Source organism: Rhododendron vialii, chromosome 9a (assembly GCF_030253575.1).
Source record: "Rhododendron vialii isolate Sample 1 chromosome 9a, ASM3025357v1".
In the NCBI taxonomy this organism is placed as follows: domain Eukaryota; kingdom Viridiplantae; phylum Streptophyta; class Magnoliopsida; order Ericales; family Ericaceae; genus Rhododendron; species Rhododendron vialii.
The window spans coordinates 5,887,523-5,906,931 of NC_080565.1; the positions used below are offsets into that span (position 1 = coordinate 5,887,523).

Sequence of the window (19,409 nt, forward strand, 5' to 3'; positions counted from 1 at the left end):
TACAAAGGAATGTGAACACATAGGTTTATATTAGGTCCCTTGTAATGGCTTCATGTTCAACATGAAATCAAAGAATGGGAAACGAAATTATGTTCATTGGTTTCAGCTCAACCAAATAGTATGTATAAAACGACACAAATAGTTAAAACATGGGAATGCTTCATTCAGCCTTACAAGGAGGAAAGATTTAATGTGAAGGCCAAGCAGAACAGGAAGATTTGCAGCATTTGGAATGTGCACCATGGTCCATGGTGTCTTTGCTTCCTCTTCTTTGTAAATGTTGTGTATAGATTCCAAAGTTGTCAATCGGTACTGTCAAGCCTACCATTTTCTCTATTGCTACGGAACGTACCAATACCGGTGTGTTCCTCGGTACCGTTCTGGATTGACAGCAACGTATATTTATATATATTTTATGTATTTTCAAATACTCCGTAACCAAAAAAATTAAAGTAGAGAAATTAAAAAAAAAAACTCTTTAACACTCTTATAAACCTTAACATTAGTCCTAATAAGTGCCGTTCAAAAAAAAAATTAGTCCTAATAACAATTAAAGATGATTAACAACTTCAATTTCTGTTAAACTATCTGAAAATTCAAGTCTCTTTTAGCAAGAGCTAAAAAATACACAATTATTTTTTGTACCGGCCGGGATTCGATACAAGCTCTGTATCAATCGGTACAGGTCGGTATTTGGGGCCGTACGAAACACCAAGGTATGTAGACCGTTTTATTTCCGGTACCGACGGATACAACACAGGATTCACAACACTGCTCAGAGGATCCGGATCCCAAATCCAAAGGAAGAAATTACTATTGTTTTCAAGAGAACATGCAGATGGGTGCCTAGGGAACCCTACATACTCTCTCAAGTCTTCTGCGAAGGTGACAACTATAAAATACTTAGAATTTTAACTTCTTTATTATGGAGCGGCAATAGAATTGTAACTTAGGAATTAATTTTGCGCTACAAGTTTTGTGAATTACTTGAACACAAAGGAAACGGCCAACGCGAGTGTTCTTTCGAGTGGGTTTCTGGTGGAGGCTCTTCGGAGTTCGGAAAATCCCGAAAGCATCTCTACTTGAAACAAAATTTCTCCCCCTTTCCCTCTCTTCTCTCTGACCCTTACCAAGCGAACAACCACCACCGGCCACCACCTTCTCTCTTCCAGCTGTTCCGTCGGACCCTCCTCCGCGGCAAGCCCTTCACTCCCAAACGAAGACCTAGACTCCTTAATCTCCGTTACCACCGACGAAGATCTTGACAAAATGATCGAGGAGCGCGCCCGGTTGTTGAACTCTAACTCTGCCGTTTAAGTACTCCCGTCTCCGTCTGTTCCTGTTCCCGTCGAATCCGTACCCGATTGGGTCCTTAATGCAAGTCTCAACGAAATGGGAGGACTGGTTCGTGAACGCGATGAATGGGTCGTCGTCTGTTAGGGGGTTTTCCGAGTCGGCGTAGGTTAATTGTTTGTTAGGGTTGGACGACGACGACGTTATGGGGAACTCGAACTCGGCTCCGGTGACGGCGGCGGGGAAGGACGCGGAGGGGAGAAAGGAGGAGGTGGGGGTGGTGGAGTGAGCGTTAATTCGGTGCCGGATTCGCCGACTCGCTGGCGAACTTGACGCTGATTAGGGTGAGAGAGAGACAGAGAAGGGGAGCCTGATAGAGAGAGTTTTGAAAAGAGGGGGAGAGGGGACCTTGGGATCCTGCACGCGCTGCAAGTTGCGGTGTCCGTCAGTCTTAACCTTCAATAGTCTAGATTTAAAAATAATAATTCAAAAAAAAGTCTAACTTAACTTTTTTTAAGTTTTTTTAAAATTTTGACCGTCTAAAACACTTTTATATAGTAAGATAGAGTATTGTAAGGTGCAGCGCATTAGAGGCAGTGCACCAACCCGCCTTCTGGACCTTGGGACCCTGCAACGCCCCCTAACGCACTGCAAGCTGCAGTGCTTGATCCTATCCATACGTCTCGATAATTAATAATTTAGATTTTAAAAAAAAATTCCTCGAAAATTTTTTTTGTAAAATCTGGACCATCCAAAATGCAACACTGTTAGGTGCAGCGCTTTTGAAGCAATGCACCAACCCGCCTTCCCACATATTTGTAAATTTTGATGTACTCACATTTTGACGACGTGACAAGTTTTCATTCGTTAGCCGTAAAAATTAATGTGTTTGCAGCACTTCCCTAAATAAGTTAATTATTCTATTCGAACCAATTAGGAAAAGATTTTACAAGTAAAACATTTTTACTTATATTTGAATAACCGAACATTAAAAAATAGGTAAAACATTTTATAAAAAAACATATAACATCCAAACAAACGTAGCCTCTGTACCACTTGGAATATGGTATGAACTTTCACGACTAACAGAATAATGATTTGTAATAACTTAGATCACAAAGCCTTCATTCCTATTACATGTATATGTGACATGCCTCTTCAAAGATGCACTTACATGTGCACATACATTGATGGGGTACATGATAGAGCAAAATACCAAATGTGAAAATCAAATTGCCAAAGGGGAGAACACCAATAGTGTCGTGAAATTTTGGAAGTTGTGTCACAAAAGTTATTTAGAAATAGTCTTAATAAAAACGAAATTTAACAACTGATTTTACTATAACGTGAGTTACTATACTCCTCCCGTCCCATATTTTGCTTGTCTGGTATTTTATATATTTGTCTAGTAATTAATATTAAAATGTCGCAAAATGCTTGCCCTCTTTTAAAAAAAAAGTAGTAATGACTTGTGTAAGTTTCCACAATATACCCTTCATATATAAGTGCTTAAAAGTAGTTTTCTCATGAAAAGAACAAGGTGTAACATTGAAAATCTAATCAAATTTTGTAGGGAGAAATGCATTAAAAAGTTGAATTCTTCCATACATGACAAGTAATATGGGACAGCAAGGAGTAACATGAACTAACAGACCCTTTGTATGGAAGATTTGATATTAAAAGAAAAGAAAGGGTATTTCTTTATGAAATCTCTTATTAGGAATATTGAACATTTTGGTGAGAAATTGAGAGAAAAAAAATTAAAAAAAACAAGTTTTGATTCGGCTCTTTTCCTTTCTCACCCAATCTCACCAAAGTTGATAAGATTTGGTGATAAATAACTCCACTTTCTTATCTTCCCTTTCTCGCCATTGAGCTGTAAGTGTCAGGGCGAAATATTAAAATGACTCGAAATATTACCTTAGGTTGGCATTGAAGTTGGAATTTTGAACTCAACAGTTTTGGGCGACATTTTTGGTGTAGTAGTAGATTATCAGTCGGGCTGATCGATCGATAGCTAGAGAGTAGTACCAACGGGGAAGCGATTGTCGGCATCGTCACGCACTCAGTTGGCGTAGCCGCCGATGGCAGCAGCAGTAGCAAGGAGAGAGAAAGCAGAGAGAAAGCGCGCGAAAGGGGACACCAAGAAAGAAAGAAAGAGAGACGTAGAAAATGGAGTAATGCAGCTCTCCGAAGGTGGGTTGTGTGAACTGAACAAAGAGGGGGCGTGAAACATGGCGAGCCATAACCTCATTCTTGCAAGAGTTACTGTTCAGCTATTGAATGACTATTGATCCGATCCCTGTGTCCCCGGTGATGAGATCGATTGTGCCCCACGAGCAAATCCTCATATTTAACTGATTGACTACGACACTCCGTTGACCTTTCTTTTTCTTTTCTTTGTACTTCGGCATATTCCTGTTGAGTCGTTGACCTTTCTTCCTCATCTTTTCTTATCACCGGAATTCCCATTTTTTTTCCTGGAAAAACTTATTCACGGAATTCCGTTAATAGTTGTTTATGGAGATTAATCGCGCGCAGCTAAAGCCGAAATAGATGGTCGAGATCACGCGGCTCCGTGAATAGTTGTTTACGGGGTGAGCTTCTCCATGCATTTTGTTCGTTTTGAGTCTAAAAACCTTTGCACACAATTTTCAATAAATTTTCTTTATTTTTTTTTTCTATTTATTACTTTCAAAAACCTCCATCAAAACTCAAACCAAATAAGATGCTCTTGTCTTTAACTCATTTCTTCACTTGAACACTTTTTCTTTTTTTTTACAAAGGAGCAAAAACACATCTCCAATGCCATAATTATTTATCTACACTAAAATGAGTTTTGCCCATATCTTTACCACATTACAGCTCGTTTGACAGAGGTTAAAATTTTGAAGGGACGAAGGAGGATATAGTATAATAAAAGGGGTGATAAAGAGGTGGATATGTTGGGAGGGTATAATTTTAGAAGGGGAGTGTAAAAGTTACTCAGTCTGTTTAGTTATTGTAGAAGAGGGATATGAGGGTTTCGATAATGCACAATCTTGTGAAAATCCCATTTTGTCACAAACAAACAAATCATAAAAGGGCAAATAGTGGTGAGGCCAAAGGGGATTTATTGGTAACGTGGAGCCGGATATGTTTTGAATGGGGGGTTTCCAAATTTTTTACTCTCGGTGGAAAGGGAAATCCAAGGCATATTATATCCAAGTAGCAAAAAATAAACAAACACCGAATATAACCGCATCCCCTTTTCCTATCCGGGAAAAAGCCATATCCGACTTACATTTTCCGTTGCCAAAAAGGTTGTTATGGCAAAATCCAAGCCTCAACTCATTTCCTTTATCTTTTTTGTCAAGGCTCAATCTTCTCCATCTTATTTACCATGTTGCCATTGAAAGCCTTTGTTTTGGTAAAGATTGGGTTTTGTCATTAGAGATGCTCCTACCCTGACTACCGACATAAAGTTGTTACACACATTTTCACTCAAATATGGGTAAAATTTTGGACAAAGATAGGAGATGCTCTACACCCCATATGGTCGACGTGCAAATACAACCCTTCACCTTTTGTATATATGAAGGAAATTGTAGGGGAAAGTTTGAAAAATTCTTTTTGCCAATCAATGAAAACCCAATAGAGGGAGAGAGGACGTTAGCAGACGAGGTGGATTTTGGATTTTATTTACATTTTTTAAAACGAAAATTAATGTGTGTCGTGCATCTGACATATGCATAGTACATAGCATTTGGATGAAAAATTTGACATTGGGGATGTAGTGAGAAATTTATGTGGAAATTTCATTAGGTTTAGGGTTTTGTTTAGGTGTTGCACTAGGCTGGGGTGGGCTTGGTCCGTTTTCAGGCTGGGCTTGGCCTATTCTTGAACTCTATGTTATAGATCTAGGTTTGAGACCCATAGATTTATGGGCTTGGCCCAATGAGTGTTATGGGCTAAGGCTTTGCCCCAATGGGTACTGTTCTCCTAGGTTGGTTTCTTGCTAACCTAGAGTTTGAGTATCTGGCGGGCAAAAAATAGTTATTAACTTTGCTTAAGATTTGATGCTATCATCCCTTATTCTTTTAATCTTTATAATAATTTCATGGATTAATAAAATAAAATTTGCCGTCAAAAAAAAGAAATTTGTGGGTGCAAATAGGGTATACTTTACGTGGTATCCGAGCACGCATTCGAGTCGTCCAAACATATTTTAGACGGTCAAGATTTAGAGGCCGAGAAAGAGAAGAGAGAGTGGTTGGCTAAGTAGGAAAAAGAGTGCTAGGATCTGGGCCGTCTAAAACACGTTTGGACAGCTTGGATGCGCGTTGTGGCGGTACCCAATTTGCACCAAAAAAAACTTCTCATAATACAGATAGATAAGTAGATAGATGGCTAGGTTTTCCATAAATCTATATATAACCTTGGTAGTGTCAAGGCTGGCAAGCAAAAGTTGTTCATTTCTAGAACAAACAAATAACAATATGTTGGAACTCAATGTGGAGATCAGGGGAGAGCCAACTCTGGTTCCTCCGGCAGAGGATACAATCGAGAAGGGCAATCTCTACTTCCTCTCAAACATTGACAACTTCCCTTTGAAGATAACCACGGTCTATTGCTATCGACCGACGGAGAACGAAGGCAATATCGAGGAGGAAAAACTGGTGGAGGTCTTGAAGAGTTCATTGTCGAAGGTTCTTGTTCACTACTACCCGCTTGCCGGGCGGCTGACCACCGACTCGGAGGGCAGGCTGGTGGTGGATTGCACGGATGAAGGCGCTGTTTTCGTCGAGGCGAAAGCCCATTGTACGATACAAGAGATAGGCGATGATACGGTGGCCATGGCAGAGCTGGTGTACGAGTCTCCTACCGCGAAAAACATTATTGAGGTGCCACCTTTGGCTGCTCAGGTTTGTTATTTTCTCTTAAACCATTTTCCTTTTTTGAGTTTTGTTTTGTTTGGTAAACATGAACGGGCTTAGAGAGAGATAGAGAAAACATATTGAAAGAAGAAGAAAAAACTCGGATAATTCCATTTGAGTCGTGCTATCCCACTGTTCTCCCACCACAACGCTCAATATATCTCACCATCCGTCGAGGCAATAAATAGTTTGGATTTTAAAAAAAAACTCTTCCAACCCTGGAAGAGTCTTTTAAAATCCAAATAGTCCAAAACATTTTCGGACGGTGAGATTGAAAACGGTGAGAGAGCGGCGAAACAAAGTGGTGGGGTAGACTTTTTGTTCCATTTTAGATGTTCGTTTTGCTTTGATGCTTATGTTGACGTTCATCCCTTATGAATTAACAATATGGTTTCAATTTGTAGTTTACAACCTTGATAGTAATTAGGTTTTTTATGCCTTTAAATAAATGATACTCCTAATTCTATTCACACACCACCTAATAGTGTGGGTTTCATACCATATTTGGATCATCCACAACGTTCATTTGCAGGTCACAAAATGTAAATTATTCAAAAAAAATAAAAAAGTTGACCGGACATCGGTAATTGCAATTTGAAAATTGTACAATTATCTTGAGAAAAATAGATCGTTATAATTCTCCTTTTGAACAACATAAGAATACCATAATTGTCCATCAACTGCCTGGTTAATTAATTCAAACTACTGCAAGAATATCACTTGCTCTCATGATAGAACACCAATCTTCAACAAGAATTTTTTTTTATTATTATCTATTCGGCCTATTTTGCTTCTTTTTTCTTTTTTTTTTTGTTCTTATTCAATTTTTTTTCACATTTGTTAATTTTTCATCAATTTTTTTATAGATTATTGTTTCGTCATGACAAGAGACATCTAAAAAGTAAAAAATTACGATCAAAACCAGATTTTTTGAATAAAGACGAGATATAGTTATCGTTAACCGAATACACTCTTCCAGGTGACCACGTTTAAGAATGGAGGATTTGTTCTGGGGTTATGCATGAACCATTTGATACTTGACGGACGTGCTGCCATGGATTTCATTAACTCCTGGGCTGAAATTGCTCGGGGCTTGTCGTTAAAGGCTCCTCCATTCTTGGACAGAAGCATACTCAGAGCTCGAAACCCGCCTAAGATCGAATTCCCGCATCACGAATACGCAAGTATCGAAGACGTATCGAACACCGATGATCTTTACAACGAAAACGTTATCTACAAATCGTTTTGTTTCGAGTACGAAAAGATTCAAAAACTGAAGATGGCAGCCATGGAAGATGGGATTGTGGATAAGTGCTCCACATTTGAAGTCGTATCGGCTTTTATTTGGAAGAGCAGAACTCAAGCTCTGAAACTGCGTTATGATCAACGGGTAAAGTACGTTTTGGTCGTTGATGGACGGCTGAGATTTGATCCGCCATTACCGGAGAACTACTTTGGTAACGGTGTTGTCATTACAAGTTGCGTTACTACCGCAGGCAAGTTATACAATTTTCTTTCATTTTCATGCTCTAATTGTTTTTGTATGTTCCATCTAAGTTTTTTTTTTTTTTTGTTTTGGCGTTCGGCAGAAGAAGTTTATATATATTGATAACTCGAAAGGGTACATCGAGGGGTTGCAAAAGCATCGCATCCCCAGACATACATACAAAGTTGGCATCTACGGCTAAGAAAAGTCATGTACGTACACACACCTTGGGGTTGCCCTAGTTGTTCGGGCGGATGCCTAGACTTTGGAAGTACTCCTCAAAGTCTCGAGTTCGATTTTTCACTGGACGAATATCTTGAAGTAAGTGGAGACCGTAACTGGTGTGACCAAACTTACTCCCCCGAAGGTTAGGATTGCACGGTCGGTACAATATTTAGTGACCTGACTATAGGACTATTCCTTCTTACCAAAACAAAAAAAAATATGTACGTACCACAACCCAAAAAAGGAAAAAAAACAAACAAACAAACATCCAATAAAGAATTGGATAATACCCAAAAAAAACAAGATAAAATCAGGTTACCAACTAGATTCTAATTCTTCTAATCCCATCAAGGCTGTTCTTTTTTTTTTTTATACTTGCCTGAACTTATCCTTAGCGCATGATTAGATTGGGTGTGCTTGCCGACCTTGTAGGGATGCCTTCGCCTCTCATTGACGCTGGCTTTTTCCCTCTCTCGATGTACCTAGTCGAGTTTCTTTCTATAAAAATTTTCCTTTGCCAATCGAAACAAATATTTGAACTTCTAATTTACTACTAACTGGTTGTAATGCAGGTGATCTAATAGAAAAACCACTGTCATTTGCTGTGGGACTAATCCAAGAGGCGATTCAAACGGTTACAGATCGATACATGAGGTCGGTCATCGACTATGTGGAAGTGAAACAACCTTACCTTACCATGACCTCGACCCTTTTGATTACTACCTGGACAAGGTTATCTCTCGACACTATGGACTTCGGATGGGGAAAACCTTTTCTCGTAGGTCCTGCGTACGCTCCTGGGAGGGAACTCGCGATATTCTGCCCTAATCCGAAAGAGAAGAATGTCATTGATGTGCTTCTAAGCTTTCCAGCTTCTTCCATGAAGATCTTTGAAGAACTTATGAACATTTGAGGACACGAGTGATCACAGAAGTCGGGATCATGACGCTTATCATTGTGGTGTTTGCTTTGCTGTTACTAGTATATTGTTTGCTAATTTCCGTTATGGTGTGTAAGTTCCTCCGCAAGTGAGCGGTGGGATTGGTGTCCAGGATTAGTCGAGCCACGCGTAAGCTAGCCCGGACACCTGACAACTATCTGATTGTGTAAGTTCAACAATTATCGGTTTGTAAGTTTAAGAATTTAATGGCAATAAGTTGATCATTTTGTTAATTGTGATATGAAATTTGACAGTTGAAACTTGAAATGGATACTCTTGGTTGCTTTTACGTACGGTAAAAAGTAGTTTCATCTATAGTAAGACACCCAAAAAAAAAAAGGAGTTTGCTGAAATAAAATTGTAGGAATCATTAACTTAGAAATTAATTAATGAACGTACAAGATTGTCAATTATATTTGTTCACTAATAGTCACTGACCTTGCATCCTATATGTCTTTTTTTTCTCTGCAAAAGATTAATCTTCGAAATTGACGTATAGATTAAATTGATCAAGAGCACGACGGCAAACATCACCCAAAATCCAAAAACTAGGAAGGTAAAATTTCCATGAGATACTCCAATCCAAATCACGCAGATATACGTCGAAAATTCCCAAAAATGGATAAGAGCCACGGGAAGGAATCAAATACTATAATTAACTTGTGTGATAATCAAAAAATAGCGTCGCTTTTTGGAGCTAACAGAAGGCAACATGCCAACCAAACCAATTAAGATGGATCAACGAATAAAAATCTCAGACCAATTGCAAACACCCAAAAATGTGCCATTTTGCGATGAATTTCATACTTCATTGCCAGATTTCGTCGCCAGTAGTGTATTTTGTTGTAATGACCAAACCAAAGAAAACAATCGAAGAAAAACACCCGGAACCTGCAGAGAAAGCCACACCAAACCAAAGCCACAGAATGCCAAAAAAGGAAAGCCCAAAACCTGCAACAAAAGTAGCTAGTTTATGTAGTTACCAAAATAAAGGAGCTAGTAGTTGTTGTGGGTCAATGATGCTCGAGCATTGTTTTGAGTTCCTATTTATTTCATATTAGTTTTCATGGATTGATCACAGGTGGTTAGAGTAAAGAAACAGCTAGCCCCACCCAACTGCCCAAGCCTGCATACTATATGTTTTTTTAATCGGCAAAGAAAATTTTCATTATCACAAACGACAAAAGCGTGAAATTAAAATACAAAGAAAAGTAAATGCATGAAAAAGCTTCGAAATGTAGACATCGACTCTTCTTGTACTGTTGCTCGCAAAATCTTGACCTATCCTTCGCGTCTCGATTTTTTCTCAAAAAAAGAAAGAAAGAAAGAATAGAAAAGAAAATGTAATACAATATATGGTTGCCAAGATTCCAACTTAACACACGTAGCTAGTAGTTGAGCTCCAAAATAATTGTCCAACCGCTCTTAACCAACCTTCCCATGCACGCAATTATATTGAACTCTCTTCCTCGCCTAATTTGGTCCCCATGCAACTCAAAAGTGAATACCAACAAATGGCCTTCTCCAAGAATGTTTACCATACAACAAAAAATATTGAAAGCGTAGCGTGGCATACTATATATATACATGACATGATATGAGACTGTTGTATTTGAATTAAGACCCACCAAATGACCAAAATAATGATCAAATGATTAGCCCCGGTAGCAGGGCCGGCTCATAAGTTTTGGAGGCCGAAAACGAACCTGTTGAATGAGGCCTCCCTATATTTTCCATACAAAAGTTGGACTACAAAGAGTTTTAAAAAAAAAACCATTACAAAATATATGCATATAGTTATTCCAAAAAATGCGACCATTAATTACAATATCGCAAAATTCATCATTTGAAAATTAGTTTTCTCACACATTTTGCTGCTTCACAAACATACTAATTAAGTCTTTATAGTCAAGCTGCTTCACCAACTCCTTCTTGATAGACAATATAATCAATCCATTTAATAAAAAACCTACTTGATAGAGGTGGAGATGGAAAAAGTGGGGCCTCAAGGTATGCTATTTTCCGTCCACGGTCGTTGGACATTGTGTCCTTTCCCTTCGAGTCGTCAAACGTCAAGTTTTTTTTTTTTTTTTTTTGATTGAGTCTAGTGTTTCTTAGTGTAATGCCGTAATAGGTTATGCGAGTTGATAATCAGTGTTTCTACAATAATTAGTAATTCCACCGTTAGGCCTATTTTGTGACTCCTAAATTCCAATTGGGCTTATTTTGTGTAAAGGAGGCTTAGGCTCTTAGGCTCCGTTTGTTTGGGCGTAAAATGTTTTACCTATTTTTCGGTATTTGGTTGTGTAAAACATTAGGAAAATATTTGCCATCAATTGGATGAAAATGACTTACCCTTAAATCTTCCGTAAGTTATTTTCCGAAATAAACCCGCTGCAATTCTCACTGTTCAATTTCCTCGATCGTCGGTCCTAACCCACGTTCAATTCCAATATTCTCATATCTTTCCACCGTTAAATCCCCCCCCCCCCCCCCCTACACTATTTTGTTAATTTCTGAAAATATTTTCAAGTGCCAACCAAACACCGGAAAATAAAAGTTTGAAGCTTATTTTCTGAAAAAAAAAAAAAAACTTTTTACATGGAAAACATTTACATACAAACAAACGGAGCCTTAGTGCAAAAAAAAAAATTTGGGCCATATATACCAACATATATGTATAGGAGTCCTACAATTTTGTGGGCCCTCATTTTTTTTTTTTTTGGGGGCCCGAAGCCCGTGCTTCCCTCACCTCTCTCAAAAGCCAGCACTGCTCGATAGTCTTGGCCTTAGACTTAGGGGTTTGCTCTCTCTTTAGGTCTCTGGTTGATTTTCAGCTCCTTGCCAACAGCCCTTAGGGTTCCCTCACCTCCCGTGTAAGCGTGGATAAAACTGTGGGAGGAGCCGCAAGAATTAGTCCGAGGTATACGCAAGTTGACTCAGGATATCCTGTATTAAAAAAAAAAGAAGAAGACAGACTAAGAAAATGGACTAAGGTCCTCTAGAGCCTTTACTTGGGGGTTTTGTCATTAATTACTAACCATTTTCGTTGTCATTCTCATCAGGCTGTTTGCTGTTTACTTTTGTTGTTTGGGTTTGGACATACTTTAGTGGAACGTCTGGGTGCATGTTTGGATGTTTGGCTACGGAAGGAGTATACTGCTGGTCTCTCCCTGGCGAATCAATAGTTTCCCGTAAAAGTGGCAAATGGGCGGGTTTGGACGGATTGAAACGGATCACGGGTCGAATATGGGTCAAAAAGTAAACATGTTGAAACGGGTCAGGTTGAATAAGGGTCAAGCCAAACCCAAACCCGACCCATTTTCCTTTTTTCTTTTTTTTTTTGTAAAAAAAAAAAACCTATTCCCCTATATCGAAACTCAGACTTGCTAAACAAAAATACCACATCTACGAACCTTTCAAAATCAATAAGGAAAAAAAAAACCCTAAGTCATGCCTTAAAAAAAAACACAAAATCGTCTCTGGTTTTACTATTAAAATCAATGATACTTGTACAAGAATATGGTTAGTATGCAGAGAGAGAGACTTACGAAGAGCCGAAGCCACTGCTTAGGTTTGGATAAAAAAAGGGCCGCAGTAATGCCGAGAGAATAAAAAAGTAATTTTTTTTTACTTTAAATTTTTGCCTCTATTCAATTTTTTTTTGTATTTGCTTGTTTTGCGATAAACTTTTTATCCCTATTAGTTCGTCTCGACGAGAGAATCGAAAAAATATTTTTTAATTTTTTACTTTTACCCTAATATTTTTTTTTACTGAACATGCCTAATTTGGAATTTTCAAATTTGAACGTAGTTCGATTTGTTTATTTATGGTATGTGTCGTATCATATTAATGTTCGTGTTCGGTTTATTTAGTAAAAAAGTCAAACTCAAAAGGAACCGAGCTTGACGAAAAAGAGGCGAAAGAAAATAAAAACTTCCAACTCCGATTAAAAACAAACAATCAAATAAATTAAATTAAATTAAAAGTCCCAAACAACTTTCCCTTTCGACTGGCCTCATTTGACGAGAAAATACATTTCCAGTTTCCACACCACAATCACCAAGGGCAATTTCGTCCAACAACAAGAGAGAGAAGATGGGAAAGAGATGACACCGTATCTAAGCACTAGCAGTAGATCGAAGATCGAGCGTACTGTTCCCATATGCGTGAAGCACTTGGATTTTTTAGTTCTAACTCATATTGAAATCATTTCTAACCCATCTAAACCCATGTAAATATGGGTTGATATGGGTTTAACCCATTATATAATATGAGCGGGTTGGATTGGGTTGGGTTATATGTGGACGGATACGAACAGGTTAAAAAAATATGGATTGAATTGCCACCTCTAATTTCCTGTATTTGATTAATGTGTATAACCTTTATTTTTTCCATTTGCTCTAACACATATAATACTCCCTATATCCCAAATTTTTGGTCTTGTTTACCATTTGGGACATCTCAAAAAATTGGCCACATCGATCTTTTAATTTTTAATATTTTTAATATCAGATCTAGAACTCAATTAATTTTATCAAACAAAGTTTTTAAAATCATAAAAAAAAATTATAAATACTAAATAGTGACATATAGCAATTTTGAGTGATAAAAAGTGGAACATAACCAACAATTTGGGACGGATAGAGCATATTGATAGTCAAGTGATATAATAAATGAAAGATGAATTCACATGGAGAGCTGAATCGCAATAACATACTACCGAGTATTTATTGGTTTGTTTGTCTGTGAACATTTCCACTTCTCGCTTTTTGAGAGATTATTTAGTGCAACCCCAATTCCTCTCCCCACCACAGCCTAACGGACTGAGTCTGGTGAGGAGAGTGATTTTGCCCCAGTGGCAGTAATTATAAGTGTTTAAGGGAGAAATTGATCTCAAAGGCACATATTGGAACCAAATACTTATTGATAACTGGAGTACTAATAGGATAATTATTAGAATTCAAAATTCAAAACCCTTAAGCGAACGGGGTCTAAGTGATTAAGGAGAAATTGGAACCAAAGATTGCCTCTAGTTTTTTGAATTTTTAATAAGAAGAAAATCATTCATTCATAAAAGCCTCTCGGTACTTACAAGAATTCCAACCGACAACGAGGATATGAAAACTTTACCGATCCCTCAAGGGAGATCTAATGCCCAAATCCGGACACGGAAATAAAACCCTCTACACATACTGCAACAATGCAAACCGAAACCTAATCGGCTAGCAGTGGAACCATAAATAAGAGAGACTCAAATATATCCCCAGAGCCGGCACAGCTCAACCAAAGACGACCATGAAACTCGATCTAGTTGGTCTCGGGATGGAACTAATTAGGGAGAAATTGGAACCAAAAACTTATGATTGCCTCTCAGTTAACAAAAAGGCTACGTGCACAGCAAAGTGTGCACAGACCCCTTTTTCTCCCGCCTCGGGTTGCACAAAGATGATCGGAGCCGCTCATTTTCAAAATATATAGTTTAAGGTCTCTGTAAAAAATGAGCTTCGTTCGATATCGTTAGAGGCGTTAACAGCTGCTATGCACAGCTTGTTATGCACGTAGCACAGCTCCTTAGTTAATTGATTGATCTTTTTCCATTTCCGCTAGATACTAGTTCTTGCTTATGTGATATTTACACTTACAATATTGGGCCTTAGACTATACTTTTCATTTGGGAAAATGACGGCCCAGGACGTGTTTTGATAATTAATACCCGCCAAGGACAAACTAAGAACATTTGTTAATACTGAAAATAACTAAAAACATGACCAATTACAACATAAATTTCTATGGCCCAAAAGTAAACCTAACATCTTAGCCCGGCCGCATACAAAATTGCAACAAGACATTGATTTTAACATTCCACAATAATGACTTCTTATGGAGTTGAGTTTTGTTCACCCTTCATTTAAGAGGGTGACCATTACCCACATTTTTATTGGTTGAAATGAAGTGGATCTCATCACAAAGTGATGTCATGTTTATCAAAAAGTGCATTGCATGGTAAGCATGACATCACTTTGTGGTAGGATCCACGTCATTTCAATCAATGGGAAGGAAGGTAATGGTCACCCTCTTTTAAGGAGGGTGAACAAAATTGCACTCCTTGTTATGTGACACCCGGCATTTCTCTAAATATTGGAACTTATCCTTTAAAAGCGCTTTAGTGAATAAGACTTTGGGCCCGACAATATATGGGTAGCCGACTTTAATGGCTTGCTTGGGTCAAACGCACATGGGCCGAAGTACCTAAGGCCCAACAGTTCATTAAGGCCCATAACATGCAAGTACTATGGCCCGTGGAAATTGCAGGGTCAGACAGGACAAGCGCAGGCCCAAGCCGTGCCTGCCATTCCTGCTAAGGGCTGAGATGGTTTCGATTCTGAGAGGCCTGCCGAGTGAACCATGTTGATTTGAGAGATCATTCTCTGCTTCAATTCTCAAGTGAACTTTGGTTCCAAGTGGCGTGATAAGCAAAGTAAGGTTTATACATCCCGAACTCCCTCTTTCTTATTCGAATCGTGACAGGTCTACTTTTCATATTGACCTAAAAAAATAAAGAAGTGAAATAGGTCTGACTTGATCTCTCCGAAGTCGTCGTACCACTCTCTATTGGGGGTTCTTAGCCTATATATGACGAGCTGAACTAGTTTTCCATTTTTTCAACAATGATGATAGAACGGAACAGGACATGTCAAGGGACTCATCAACAACCAGAAGGTTTCACCTTGATGCAATGATGTCATATTCTAAGCACATGTCCATTGCGATTCTATCCGTGGGATAATGATAAAGAATAAAGGCGAGAAGAATTCACATTAAAAAAAAAAAACTGGAATCCCGACAGGAGCTCATAGTATGCCGGCCGCCTCACCTAATTGAACCAATCATCATATTGGTCCTAGGGCCACCGGAGTGCTGTGTTTGGGGGTTAGGTTTAGGGCTATGTTTGGAGATATGTACAATATATGAGTAGTGTTTTTCACACTCACTTTATTGTAATTACATTCTCTTTTTTGTTATCTTGTGATGTGAATTTACAATGTTGTTCTTTCAAGTGTAAAAGAATATACAAATGAAATGTTACTTTTGTAAATTCACATAACAAGAGTACAAAAAACGGGTGAGGTTATTAAAAAAAGGGAGTACGAAAATCAATTGCATTATAATATCTGTCCAAGTGATTTATGGAATGATGATAAAATGTACCAATTTGTAGTTTTGAAACAATGTTTTTGCCATCGGGAAGTTAGCTTAGTCCAAAGGGTGTTAGAGGTTATCCATAGCCCTGAACACCACATGCCCACAGCGAGGTTCGAACCCTGGACTACAAGCCCATAGAGAGAACCATGAGTTGCCAACTAGGGTACAACCCCATTGGCTTTTGAAACAATGTTAAAAACCTAAGTTTGGTGTTCTTTCTATCTATCCTTTGTTTTCCTTTAATTATTTCTTCTTCTTTTTTGGGTAAATATATAAAGGAAACACAACTTAAGAGTAGTAAGTGCAAAAAGGATGTCCTACGTACATTTTGAAACATGCTTAAAAGAAAGAAAGTGAGTATTTGTATATAAGAGAAATTTTTCAGTGCCAAGTGGGCACAGCCACGTGGTGCTCGTGAGCGCATCTTAGCCGTCCAATTTTTAATTACCCCAATAAATTTGAGCCGTCCAAAACACGTTTGGATAGTCGAGATATGTGCACGAGCACCACATGGCTATGCCCACCCGACATTGAAAAATTTCTCTGTATATAACTATAAAGAGAATGAATGTTGAGTAGAACATATGGGAGTTTTACTTGTATGAGAAATTTACATATGAGAACTTGAAAAACTAAGACATGTATCCTAATTTTGGTTGATTCTTTTAACAACACTGACAATTGTAATTGCCAATAAGGTGGAAAGAATTTTTTCTCATTGCGTATGAGTCACTATGAGTTATACAATGATACTAGAAGCGTAAAAATAATATTTGCTGTAGGGTACTTACTGCGCTTACGTCAAAAAGAGGAGGGATGGTAAAGGTTAGATTATGTATATTTTAGTCGGTCTAGCGCTAGCTAACTAACGCCCATGCGGCACATGCTTAAGTGTTATTAAACGATGATCTCTCTCACTTAGAGTGCATTTAAATGTTGAAGATTTTTTTTTGGGGGGGGGGGGGAGGGGGAAGATGTTTGAAGACTTGGGAACACTTTCGTGGGTAATTCAGGAGCATTTATTAGTTACTCCATCATTGTTATGTTTCCTCACCTTCTAATATTGCCTTTTAGAAAAAAAAAATTCCTTTTTTATAAGCGATACTAAATTTCTACTTCCGTCCTAAAAGGATTGTTTGGTCCATAAAATAAAAACCTGAAAAAGTACAATTTTTCTAATTGATAGTGTAATTTTCCGATCATATATAGTTACTTCAGATAGTACTAACATACAAATAGAAAATATTTAAAAAATAAGAAAAAAAAAGACTTGAGAATACTTGAAAAAGAGAATATAAAATTGGTTTACCTGTTGAACGTTGGAATATAAGTACGAAATCATGAGAAAATGTCAGCCCTTGGATTCCGAAGGAGACCACTGTCGGTGTGGGCTGGTGGGTCAGCCCTTAATGATCTGTGATTGCTTGACTCCAACCTGTTATTAGAACCCTCCCACAGCCACTGACGGTGGCCATACCAGAAATATGAATGAAAATTGAGAAAATTGAATCGAGTATCAATACATTTCGAATTGAGCTAATTTTTCATAGAGGTCACTCATATTTTTTTTTCTTAAAGTTATTGAACGGCTCGAATTTTTTGTGCGAGATCCACGATGGACTTCGCATGACTGTTAGTGCAAGGTCGATATGGCCACCGTCGATAGGCATCGAATTTTCGCTTTTATTATCCTTTAAATCTCAAACCATCTTACCCACCCAAACAACGTCTTTTAACCATGTTAATCATAGTCCACGAGACGTCTTCCTTCGTGCTAAGAGCCCACAAATGCTTGATCATTGTGGCTCTATTCCAATCCTTGAGAGAAGCCTAAACGGCTAAACCCAAGGCCTCCTTCAGACTTATGGCAGCAAATATCCTACCAACCGTTTTTAGCTTCAGTAGACTTCATCTCAATTCTCAACACCTTTTTCCAAGGGAAAAAAAAAAAATCTAATGATAGACTCGATTTCTTTCACGAGTTGTTGTGGAAGAATAAAAGGCGCTGTTATTCGCAGCCCTCTATTTACTCCCATAGCCCGTTAAAAATTTCCAATTATACTCGACAGTTAGTTACCGAAATTGAGATATATTTTCAGCATCCAATTACCGAAATATAATATTTTTTTCAACAGATGTTTACCGAAAATGCATGTTCGGCAGTTGCTTACCGAAAGTTGAACATATTTTCGACATGTAGTTACCGAAATATAATCTTATTTTCAACAGCAATTTACCGAAATGTTATTTATGATTTTCAACAACCATTTACCGAAATGTAGTGGGCTACGGGAGAAAATAAAGGGCTGCGAATAGCGGCACCCAGAATAAAGGGTAAATTCCAGATACACCCCCTATACTTTGGTCGTTTTTCAACTACATCCTCTCTACTTCATTTTTAATCACTCGCACCCCTTGTACTTAAGACTGGTTTGGAACTGTTAGTATTCCACTTTCTTTTTCCCCTTTTTTCATTTACGTATTATCCTTTCTCTCTTTACAAAGCTCTGGTTCTGAAACAGTGGAGAGAGAAACGTAAGATCGTCAATCATCTGCTTCAAAAAACAGAAGATTGTGTCCGTAAGGTACATTGATAGCCCCAAAATCGTCTACGGTTTTTGTTCATTTCTGGTACTTTGATAGCCCCAAAATCGTCTGGGTTTTTGTTCATTTATGGTACGTTGATAGCCCCAAACCTATGCATGCAAGGTATTTTAAGAAATAAAAACAATACTTTGTTCATTTTCTAAAATCTGTCACCCTTTCTTTGAAAAATCATAATTTATTCATATAAGGTCCAAAAATACTCAAACCAGTACCCAAACTTGCATAACATCCATGTGTATCTACTGTAAAAATTGAAAGATTAGTTATCAACCAAATATTCTCCAAATTTCAAAAGAACAAGCTGTTCTAAAAAAAAACAGGACAGCCAAACATGTCTTCGTAGAAAATCCATAACTAATTCATTTCAACTCCAAAAATATTGAAACCAACTCTCAAAGTTTCGTAACGTAAATTATTATTCTCAGTAAAAATACCAGATTCATAACTTAATAGGATAGTTTCCAGAAATAAAAAGAAGATGGCTCTGCCCATATTTCAAAACATGTGTATCAGTCCATATTCCGAAAATCATAACTAATTCCGTGTTGATCGGCTTTGCATGTTCTTGGTATCAAAATACTAACAGTTCCAAGTACTTAACTGGAAGAGAAGCCTCAAGAATATTCAAAACGGCTTCCTGAAATTGGCCACCTCACCCGAGCAACTTTTGTATATCACGGGAATAGGAGGAGTGGCGGTGTCCCCCTCAGGTCTGTTTTAATTTTTCAATCATTT

At 38.0% G+C, this 19,409-nt stretch overlaps 2 protein-coding genes across 2 annotated transcripts in view; both read left to right on the forward strand.

Moving 5' to 3' along the window:
* Window positions 1-19,409, forward strand: part of LOC131300915 (chitinase-like protein 1) — an 82,644-nt gene that overhangs the window by 55,705 nt on the left and 7,530 nt on the right. The window lies entirely within an intron of this gene.
* Window positions 5,664-9,093, forward strand: LOC131300914 (omega-hydroxypalmitate O-feruloyl transferase-like). The gene is made up of 3 exons (XM_058326944.1): window positions 5,664-6,197; window positions 7,189-7,705; window positions 8,493-9,093. The coding sequence occupies exons 1-3, from the start codon at window positions 5,679-5,681 to the stop codon at window positions 8,831-8,833; spliced, it is 1,377 nt and encodes a 458-aa protein (XP_058182927.1). The 5' UTR covers window positions 5,664-5,678; the 3' UTR covers window positions 8,834-9,093.

What these genes read in the sequence shown, in the direction of transcription:
- LOC131300914 (XM_058326944.1), top strand. Translation starts at nt 5,679, where the DNA reads ATGGCTAGGTTTTCCATAAATCTATATATAACCTTGGTAGTGTCAAGG. An exon ending in TGCCACCTTTGGCTGCTCAG is followed by an intron (nt 6,198 to 7,188) that starts GTTTGTTATTTT and finishes ACACTCTTCCAG; the next exon opens with GTGACCACGTTTAAGAATGG. An exon ending in AAGTTGCGTTACTACCGCAG is followed by an intron (nt 7,706 to 8,492) that starts GCAAGTTATACA and finishes GTTGTAATGCAG; the next exon opens with GTGATCTAATAGAAAAACCA.